This window comes from Sebastes fasciatus, chromosome 23 (genome assembly GCF_043250625.1).
Source record: "Sebastes fasciatus isolate fSebFas1 chromosome 23, fSebFas1.pri, whole genome shotgun sequence".
Classification (NCBI taxonomy): Eukaryota; Metazoa; Chordata; class Actinopteri; order Perciformes; family Sebastidae; genus Sebastes; species Sebastes fasciatus.
In genome coordinates, this window is record NC_133817.1 from 6,123,692 (window position 1) to 6,135,194 (window position 11,503).

At 40.5% G+C, this 11,503-nt stretch overlaps 1 protein-coding gene across 1 annotated transcript; it reads left to right on the forward strand.

Moving 5' to 3' along the window:
- The first annotated feature begins 749 nt into the window (after positions 1-749).
- Positions 750-4,961, forward strand: LOC141761862 (NXPE family member 3-like). Its single transcript, XM_074625501.1, has 5 exons — positions 750-1,151; positions 1,765-2,060; positions 2,493-2,563; positions 2,898-3,101; positions 3,188-4,961. Exons 1-5 carry the CDS (start codon positions 765-767, stop codon positions 3,739-3,741), a joined length of 1,512 nt encoding a protein of 503 aa, XP_074481602.1. The 5' UTR covers positions 750-764; the 3' UTR covers positions 3,742-4,961.
- Positions 4,962-11,503: the final 6,542 nt, after the last annotated feature.

The window sequence follows — 11,503 nt, forward strand, 5'->3', positions numbered from 1 at the left end:
CTTGGGAGTTTCCAGAGGCGGCGAATTGCACCGGATGCCCCTGGTTTGCATCAAGTAGCCTAGACCTCAACTATAAGCAAATGAGGACCGGCCAACGTGATGTATCGTCTCTTGAATCGTGCCACCACGCTACTAGAATGCATTGCACGGCTGCTTACATAGACAATGAATGGAAAGCATGGAAAGGACGGAGGCTGTGGACACGTACCATAAGAGGTTCAATGGCTTTTATTTGGATTCTCTTATCAATGCAATTTTTGAAAACAAAGTGTCCCTTTTGTACCTGAAGTGTGGTTCAATCCAATTGGTATGCATCAAATGCATTTTTCAGCCATTAAAATCTTCCTCTGTCATGTCAAACCATCAGGTGTGAAACAGCCTCCATAGTGCTTCTGCGCCAATGATGTAAAATATCCCAAAATATGAATTTCAGTGGACACTTTGAAAACCTTGACCATTTGACTTTGATTTTGTGCAAATGTGTTTTTTCCATGGATCAAAGTTAACAACAGAGTAAGGGCCACAGGGGAAGTTGAGAAAGGTAGAAATTCCTGCAGCTAACAGATCAACAGTTCTTATCAACACCCCAAAGTCAATTTGAGCTTTGGGATGGGAAAAATCTTCCTTCTCGGTCCCTTTTGCTTTATTTGGTTAATTTGCTTTCAGTGCATTTGTCTGATGCATGTTTGTCACCATCTCTCTGCCAGTGTCAGCATAAAGTGAAATCCCCCATCATCGTCCCAAGAGTTTCCACTGACCCTGACATGCATCGCCACTACTGCACCTTCCAGCCACTGTCCCGTGAGGAGGCTCTGGAGGAACGCTTCCTACTAAACTCCATTGCTTGGCCTGAAACTCCACCTTTATCAGCTCCTGTTTCCCTGGAGCAGACCAGTGATCCAGCTAACAGCACCTTCACCATTCTCCCAGCGAGGGGAGGAGGACAGTGGCACGTGGGGGATCAGCTTGAGGTTATCATACAGATGTCTGACTTCCAGGGCCGTCCCAAGAAGTCTGGGGGGGACTTCTTACTCGCCCGGCTGCACAACAGGAAGCTTGGTGCAGGTGTGGCTGGGCAAGTGGTGGATCATGTCAATGGGAGCTACTCTGCTGTATTCTCTTTACTCTGGGAAGGAGATGCGCAGGTTGAGGTAATGCTAAAAACTATCATGTTAAATGTCTAGTGTGTAGGATTTAGTGGCATCTAGCGGTGAGGTTGCAGATTGCAACCAACTGGATAAACCTCCGCTCACCCCTCCCTTTACAAGCGTGTCGGAGACTAAACACTAAAGGCCCTCTCTAGAGCCAGTGTTTGGTTTGTCCATTCTGGGCAACATGGCAGACTTTGTGGAATAGGACCCACTCACAATGTAGATATGAAGGGTTCATTCTAAGCTAACAAAAACGCAACAATTCTTAGTTTCGGGTGATTATACTCTCAAGAAAATATATCTGCCAATAGATCCCCCTAAATCCAACGCGCTGTTTCTTTAAATGTGATGGTACTGTAGGTGGTTTTAATTTTCTAATTGATTGTTCACTAAGTCCCGTCCCCCCTTACTTACTGTTGCCACGCCTGTTAACTTTCACTTCTCGCACGGCACATACGCATTTTGAAATGATAACGGTGGCAGATTTACCACTACATTTTTTTTGTCTTTTTAGAAACAATTTAACTTTTTCATTTCGGACAAAAGCAAGGTCTCATTACTGGTCACGGATTGCAGATTTTTTAATAAAAACTCTGGTTCTGTATCCAATCAGGTGACGCTGGTTCATCCTAGTGAGGCCGTCACAGTGCTGCGCAGGCTGACCAGCGAACAGCCTGACAGGATTTACTTCAAGAGCCTCTTCCGCTCAGGCTCACGCTCTGTAACTACCGTCTGTAACGTCTGCCTACGTCCAACCCAGCAGCCGCTGTGCAACTTCACTGACGTCCGTACAGGCGAGCCTTGGTTCTGTTACAAGCCAAAGAAGTTGAGCTGTGATGCCAGGGTCGACCACGTCAGGGGAGGATACAAACAAACCATCAAGGCCAAGGAGGAGAGGCTCTTTCAAAGGTGATTTTTTGTAACTACAGGCCATTAAGATTGAATCTAAAGTTTTTAAGTTCATTAAGTTTTACAGATAATACATCTATTTCTTTTGCCACTTGGGAGCAGCACAACAAGCTATTGAGATATGATCATCTTATGAAGTTGATATGGCTTAAGTGTTAGCAAAGGGTGGGCTATTTAAATCTAGTAGACATGGAGGAACATTAGCATTCATTTGCAGTTGAGTTAACGCTACCTGGAAAGTCCAATACGCATTCACCTTTTAGCTCTAGTTTGGTCTCCACCAACTCTTTTTTCTTTCAAGCAGTTGTTTCCCATTTTAGAGTTAGATTTTTTTAGTTTTGACTGATTTCAAATGTTTGTTCTCTTTTCTTGCATTCATGTTGTTAATGTAGTGTGTTGAAGACACATTTTATTATGTGTGCATTTCTTCAGTGGTGTCAACATGAAAGTCTCCATTCGGGCTTCAGGACCTGCCAGTGTCACCGTGTTGCAAAAAAAGGAAGGTAAAGCATGATTTTTACTACTGCCATCACTGCCTACGATAATAATATTCAATAATAATTAAAAACTGAATGTGCGACAGATGATGAAAGTAAAACTGACAGAAAAAATAAAGTGCAAAAATTTTCTTTTGGGTAGCGTTCCCCTTTAGAGGAACATATTCAGCCCAATTTGAGAAGAGCACTGGGCGCATGGAGTACTTGTTCATGAACGTTAGCCGTGTACCTAGTCCCTCAGGACTAAGGATAGTCCATAAGATGTTCATACAATCACTTTATATCTTGGTTTTGGTCTTTTCATGTGATAACCCACCCTTATCCTTTAACTTCCTCTCAGCTCAACCAAAGGTGAAGAGCACCAGTGTGACATCTGGTCCTTCTGGTTATTACTACCAGGATGTGTGGCGAGCACTAGGTGGCACCACAGTTCGCCAATTCAACACCACTGCCATGATTCAGTGTCTGAAAGGCAAGGTGCTCCACCTGCATGGAGACTCCACTATCAGGCAGTGGTTTGAATCCCTCAACGCAGCTCTACCAGGTAGTTGATCCACGGGGGATTCCACGGGGAACAGTTTGATTTTGTTCCCACTGAAGCTCATTCTGTTCCCTCTGTAATACTTTTAGATCTGAAGGAGTTTGACCTGCACAGCCAGAGGCAAATTGGACCTTTCATGGCCTTGGACTATGTAAACAACATCTTGGTGACGTTCCGCTGCCATGGCCCTCCTATCCGCTTTTCCAAGGTCCCAACCAGCGAGCTTCGTTACATTGCCAATGAACTAGATGGCTTAACCGGAGGTACCAACACTGTTGTAGTTTTTGGCATCTGGTCTCACTTCAGCACTTTCCCCGTGGAGATCTATATCCGGAGGCTGCAGAGCATCCGCAGGGCGGTGGTGCGGCTGCTGGACAGGGCTCCAGGAACGCTGGTCGTCATCCGCACCGCAAACCCAAAAGCTTTGACACTTTACGAGACAATAACCAACAGCGACTGGTTTTCGCTGCAGCGTGAAAAGGTGCTCAGAGCCGTGTTCAAAGGACTGAATGTTCATCTGATCGACGCCTGGGAGATGGTTCTGGCCCACCACCTGCCGCACAACCTCCACCCAGAACCTCCCATTATTAAGAATATGATTGACGTTCTCTTGTCCTACATATGTCCTCAAAAGGGTGGCTAGAATATGTTTTGTTGGGGGGAAGTAGTGAGGATTAAAGCACACGTTGAGTTTACATGTTATCTCTGTGTTTCTACCAAGTTCTGCATTATTCCTTCAGCAGTACATGCACAGACTAGACGCCGATTCAACATGCTGCATCGGCCGAAAAACCTCCGACACAGGCAGACTAGAGCCGACGGTGTGGGGCACAACGGAAAAACTACCACAAGCTGGTCAACGGCCGATCGTCGGCTTGGTGCGTCAGGTCCTTAAAGCTCACTTACACGTTAGAGGGTTAGGTTTGTTTGTTTTATTACAAAAACAAAAGTCTAAAATGACAGTTTGTGGTAATGCGCTGGACTTTTTCTTTGCTGAGCACAGTGACTTTCTGGAGTCTCCGCTGGTTGTCTGGCAACCTAAAATTGTCATTGTCAGCCTGCATTACTTCAGCTGGTTCTGGCTTACTGAGTGTAGCCAAGGTTGCAAACAGCTGCTGCCACCATTTTGGACTGAAAACGCTTATTATATTTATAATATTTTATTGTTCAACACAGGCCATTTCAGGAGAATATGACAATAGAATAGAAATGACTTTGTTTTACTTTTGTACGGCACTTTTTAGGCGGACGTTTTACTGGCATCCGGCAGTCGTTTTCAGTCCAAAATGGCGGAAGCCTAGCTTTGCTGCTGGGCGCTGATGTTGCAATGGAACGAACAATTGACTTCTCACTTCTTGGCAATAGATACATATTTTGGTTTTACAAAAACATGCAAATCTGTCTCAAATCGACCCTTGGGGTGGTTTATACACCAGATACTGTTGTTTTCCAGCAGGGTGGGAGTTTCAGTGAAGCATAAAACTGCAACTGGATTCACTTTTAGAAATGCCTTAATATTAAATAATATCTACCTTTACCTCAACGGCCACATATTAATGAAAATCTCCATCAAGAGATATGTCTGTGTTTTGAGGCTCCAAAGAACAGAAACAGACTATTTTCATGATGTAACAATAATATATTTGCATGACGTCAACTTTGGTATGACGTTCAGAGTATTGATGATACACTGTTAAATTACATGTAATTTAAAGATGTTGCTGTTACAGAATCATTAATACTGCAGGAAATGTTAACAGAGTTCTGCTTTTGGCTGTGGGTTGGTGGGAAGTTGTACTTTTTAGCATTTCTTTATATACTGTATAAAAAACCTATATGTAAAATGAAACGGGAATAATCATATGAATGGAGATTATTTTTCTTAAAATTCTCATATATTATTAGTATGAATATGATCCCTCTGTGAAGTGTTTTCACTGTTAATCCCATGGTGTGATGTTCTAACAGGAATAAAAAATGTTTAGACAAAACAAGGGGTTCTGCAAACAAAAGCATTTAATGAAATTTATTTATATTCAGTTGTTTCATAATGATATAAATGGACTTAGACTTTGCGAGCTGTGCTCTATATGGACTTTCATTCATAAAATCAGTCAAAATCCTAAGCAAACATAAAAAATAACAAAGTAAAAAATATGATTTAGCTCTTGCATCCATCATTAAAGATACAGTAGGTAACTTTAAAAAAAACAACTTTTTGTCATATTTTTCTTTGGGCACGGTGGAATCTTGCAAATGCCATTAGGAGCATTAATGGGTTGGGTCCTCTCACTCAGACTTGATCATCATTCTGGTGGCCTTCACGGAGTAAGGTGCAGGAGATTTCCAGGTATGCCAGTGGAGGCCTGACCCCCAACCGATGTGATTACCAGCTGGATGCCAGTCGCCGTGCAGACTGGCAGATCCGCAGCTGCTGTACCACCAGCCACCACCGTCTGAAGAGGCGCAATCCGTTTATGCAATGTCTCCAAAGATGCATGGGGAGCAGCCGTCGCTGTCGCGGTCGACGGTGCTGAAGCCGAAGCCATTCTGGTCAATGCCTGGATAGGCACCGCGGATGGCATCACCTTTGGACAAAGTTGGAAACCATTTAAGGAAGTTTAAAATGCTTTAAAATGCTTTGTAACGCCCCTTGGCATTGGCGTCACGCCCCTTGGCATTGGCGTCATGCCCTTTGGCATTGGCATCACGCCCCTTGGCGTTGTCGTCACACCCCTTATGTTTGGCATCAAAACCACTATAGTTACCCTCAGTATCACTTTAGGTTTAGGCAACTAAACCCTTTAGTTTAGTTTAGGAATAAACTATATTGTTGGGCTTAAAACTACTACGTTTGTACAGTGAAAATGACACTGAACGTTATAAACACGGGACACAAACGAACAGCTGATTGCAACGTTAAAGCGAAACTTAACGCACAGGACATTAACAGCAACATATCACATCTTTTCATATAAAAGACAAAAATGTGTTATTTCATCTTTCAATGTTTTCTCACTTTAAAGCTGGCATGTGTAGCATTTTATGTGTAGATCAACACATCATTAATCTAGACACATTACAAATGAGACCATCCCTGGGTGCTTTACACAACAAAACAGGAAGAGGGTGCTGTTGTTTCACAGAAAACAGAGCTTAGACAGAGTTTGTACTGAAAGCAGATGGTGGAGGAAATGAAAGTCAAAGTTTTAATCACTTTTGGTGGGACTGAAGGAGCAACGATCTTCAAAGGGAAGCAACACGTTGAAAATGTCATAACCATAAGCTATAAAATCAGCTTTTAATGTGGACCCCATCAGAAGTAGTTTCCAAGGTAATAACATTAAACGTAAAACCTCCATCATTAGCCATGTTTCCATTCACATATTTTTATTCGCATTAGAAAAGCTGTATGGAAACGGCAAAATTTGGTAATCGACCTCAATAGCAAAGAAAAAGTTTTTACGCTCGCTTGAGGTGGTTTTTGCCTTTAGTAATAAAGAGTTGATGCACTAAATGGGATATGGAAACGCATTTGCCGAATAAATTCTGAGGTAGCGGATATTTAACAGCTGTTTCTGGTGTCAGCGTCTTCTCGGATATTCCCATAACGTGCGAATGTTTGTCTTCCTCTCCGGACAACATGAAACATGGCCAATACTAGCTGACCTGAAAGAACAATTAGAACTTGCCCAACTAAATACACAGACTAATAAAATGACCACTTGCAATTAATTTTTGGCATTCGTGATCCCCAGAGGATGATGTCAAAAACTCATCGCAATAAACTCTGACATTCACGATCCCCAGATAATAACAAAATAGAAGGCAAAACATTTATAGCACATGATACAAGCATTCCTTCTGGCTTTTATATTTATACAATTTTTGTTATGGCTGATGAAACAGGTGATTTACCGCTCATTTTTCATATCATTTAGCAACAAAACTGTGACAACAAAACAACAAAAGGGAATCAAATTCACCTCCTACTGCCTGTTAGATGCACTTTTCTTCTTTATGGACCAAATGTGATGTCACCCATGTCCTTTACTGGGCACTCCTCTCACCTCTCGGTTTGGGAATGTGATTGGCCTGAAGCCACATGACCATCTATCCGACCCATCTATGTGTGCCCCATTGGCTGATGTGTGGATGGATTCATATGATTGGTTGTCATTTATAATTTCAAATGATTTGCTCTGCATACTACAAATGTTGCTGGAGTTTTACCTCTTAGTAGAAGTAGGTGAAGTTGTGCCGATACTTCCTACTCTGCTCTGTAATGAAAGTAAAAACATATATTTTTTGATATCATGATTGAAAGTTGGACATGTCTATCAAGTTGGACATGTCTATCATTATTTTTATAGAGAGGATTTCATTATCAAGTTTTAACAAGTATTATTTTTTTAGCACAACAAGGTGTCAGTTACCCCTTTTGTTTTTATTTTTTAATCCAGTACCAGAGGAAGTGGTCATAGTATGCTGCAGCCAGAGATGAAGACTAATCCCTGATCATGAAGGCCACAGCTTGTATAACAAGGGAGTACGGCTCCATCTTCCTCTTTCTGGCTGTCTCTGTCTTGATCTTTGTGCTATGTAACAAGAACGTTCTGCAGGAAGAACTTGGTTTTGGTGAGAATGTTTGAAGGGTGGACCCTGTTTGAAATGTTTAATATAAGTCAGGTTTCTGTGTGTGTTTCAATGTGGCTCAGGATAAAAAGTTATGGAGTCAGATCAGTCTCAATATTAATGAATGCACGGCGAAGGATTTACAAATGTATTTTGTGATTTTTATAGAAATTACTCCCTCCACAAAAATATTTTTAATATGTTGTGTATATACATGTAAAACAAAAATAAAAATCTACATATAAAAAAAAAAAACAAGGTTCATAAATATATTTCTGATGCACACACAAATATTTCTTATTTTAAATAAATGGAATATAAATCCACAAATGTATGTACTGTATTTAAAACATATATATACAAATATATATATATATATATATATATTTATATATATTGAATGTAAAATAAATTTGTTGATGCAATATATACTGTATATATACACCTCAAGTGCAACTACCTTTGTTTACATTTATTTATTTATTACATCTACCCTACCTGTTTTACAATTGCAATTACCTCTGATTACATTACATCTATTTTTATATTTTATACTTCTAGTGTAACACTTCTGTTTATATTTATTTATTACATCTACTTTACCTGTTTTATTTGCTTTATAACTCTGTGTGTTTTACCTGTTATATGTTTTATCTTCCTCGTTTAGTCCTGTCAAGTATTTGTTTTAAGGCACTGAACAGAAGTGGCAACTATTCAAATATTCTATTCAGGTACACAGGTGTGGTTACCTGGGTGGGTGTATCACATTTCGCCTCTCAGCCCGAAGCTGACAAACAACAAACAGAGAAACAATCCATCCCTGCTCAGGTGTGTCTCTGTGATCAGTTAGAATCAGAATAGTCAGTAGGGTTCGTTCAATCCCATTTGATTCAGATTTTATTTGGAACAACAAGCTGCTCGCTGGATCACCACTGCATGCTGAACTGAAGTGTTACCCGCCGACAGGTAACAGGTGAGAGTCACTTGGCTGCGTCCTTTTATTCAACAGGAAAACCCGGAAGATGCTTAAAATGATAGAAAAGTAAATGAAGTCTGGTTTCGGGGGGAAAGAACATGCCTTCTTTCATCATTTGTTTACGGATTGGAAATAGTTCTTTGCGACGCATCATGATTTCACGTGGATATTGATCATTGAGTCCATATTTCGTTCGTTTGAGCTGACCGCCTTGTTGTTTAACCTGATGTTTTTGTTTGTAATGTTCAAATTTTGAGAGAGAGAGAGAGAGAGAGAGAGAGAGAGAGAGAGAGAGAATGCAGTGCTATCTGGCTCTAAATCGACAGTACACCATAGCAGACTATTTGAGCATGGTTACTGATCTACATTTAAGAAAAACCTTGACAAAGTACAGACTGAGTGAGCACAGCCTCGCCATAGAACAGGGGCGACACAGGAAGACCTGGCTCCCTGTTGAGCAACGGCTGTGCTCTCACTGCAGCCTGGGTGAGCTTGAAACAGAGCTACACTTCCTCACCAGATGTGAGAAATATCAAGAAATCAGGGATATACATTTTCAAAAAATTTATTTCAGAACTAAACATTTTCTACAGCTCTCAGGTGAAGAGAAGTTATCTGTCCTACTGGGGAGGACACTAGGATCTGTGAGCTGGTAGCAGTCTATGTTGCTGCCTGCCATCAACTGAGGGACAGGGACATGAACTGGGGGACAGGGACGGGGACAGCTGTCTGTACCTTGTTGTTGTTTGTTTGTTTGTAAATTTGTATCATTCCTTTTTTATATCATTGTTCGAATTAATTGATTGAAATTATTTTGTATTTTATTTTATTTAATCGATGTTAATGAATGTAATTATTGTAAAAAAAAAATCATCATTTGAATATGCTTTGGCAACATGTGCAGTGTTACGTCATGCCAATAAAGCCATTTGAATTGAATTGAAATTGAGAGAGAGAGAGAGAGAGATCAAATGTAGTAAAACAAATCATCAGGATGTGACCTCTTCTACTAAACCATAGGAGGGTTGAGCTTCAAACTGCAGTTTCTAAATGTGGTGTAAGAGAGAGAGAGAGAGAGAGAGAGAGAGAGAGATCACGGGTACAATTGTCCATCAAGAAAAGTAAAAGTAGAAAACTAGACTGTCCTTCATACTGCGTCTTTGTAAGTCCAGAATTGTTTCCTTCATAGTTTTCATTTTGGCGGTGACAGAGGTAAACTGGGTGGTAATGGTGTTGACAGATTGTTGTAGTGACTTGTATTATTTTTGTTATATAGCAGTGTTTTATGAGCATGAGTATGAGTGGGCTCAGTTTTAAAGCTAGAGTGAAGATACTGGTATCAAACTAGAAAACCTAAGGAATGTGGTGGCAGTTTCTGTTAAAACAAGACAAACCAAGGTAACAACTTGTCTTTCAAATAAATTTAATAAAAAAGCATATATTAATAAGAAAAGCATCTGCAGATGGACTCACGAGCTCAGCCACCTGAGTGGACTGTGGCAAGTGAGACCCGAACACAAGAGTAGTCAGTATTTATACATACTAAAGCATAACACATAGATAAGTGCAAAGAAGAGAAGGATAAAAAGTGTATCAATGCATCAGCACACAGCAGACAAAAGAGCATCACTAGACATCACAAGTATTTCAGGAATCTGTTGTTTACAGTTACAGAAGGCAAAACCATCTGGTCACTGTCTTATGGTGACAACGTTCAACATGTGAGGACCTGAGATTATTTAAAGGTACAGTGTTAACTGCAGATATGAAAATTGCCATTACATTCCCCCTTTGAGCATTCAATGCTCACTTTAATAATTAACATATCTGATTACTACTAGCACCATTGTAATACACAAAATCAAAGTGTGAAGATACTATGTGATTTTGATTTAAGTATATGAGAAAGAAGGAATTAAACTATCTCAGACAATATCATCATAAAATGGTGGCGTCCACACTGGAGGTGGAAAAAGGTCAGGAATGCCTTTCTCCAGCTGTGGTGTATGTACATATTGTCCAACAGTAGATTTGATCAAAGAGGCAATCATAGCTTTAGCACAAGGAATAATGCATAATCAATTTAACAAGTGTACTCTGTAACACATATAAGATAATGAAAAAATAACAAAGGCATAGGAATGAAAATAAAAATGAAAAATAAAAAAGATAAAAAAGATAAAAAAAGATTGCAATGTGTTTTCTCCAGGTTTTCCTTTAATGCTGCATTAAAGATGGTTGGGGATTCGTTGGGGACTCAGAAAATCCTCGACGAAGACGCGTAAATTTGTACATTTTTTTCTCAAAAGAAAATGTGAACCAAAACTGGCTGTCTGGGTCGACTGGGATGCTGAAAAATCCCTTTTTCCAAGTCAACGACAGGTGTGAGGGCAAAATTTGTCAGTTTCCATTCTGTGTCTGAGAGGAGTTCAATCGATCTGACTGCGTCTACCACAGCAGAGAATCAGAGACCTTGTGAAAATCAACTTTGGGGTCCGCTGTTTTCTCCCAACCTGTAGCATCATTACACCTTTTAGTCTAAGGTCCCAAATCTTGCCACCTTTCATCCTTCGATTTGATCAATGAGACATTGGGATCAGAGTGTGGTATCTGAAATAGAGACTGAAAAAGTGTGTCAGGCAGAGTCACTCAAACAGCCAGTCAAGCTTGAGTTTGTCCCTATCAAGGCCCTCTCTGTACCATTTATTTTCAAACTCACTGTGTACTCCAAAAGAGATAAAACCGTCGGGTCACTGTCTTATGGTGACAAAGTTGAACATGTGAGGCCCTGAGA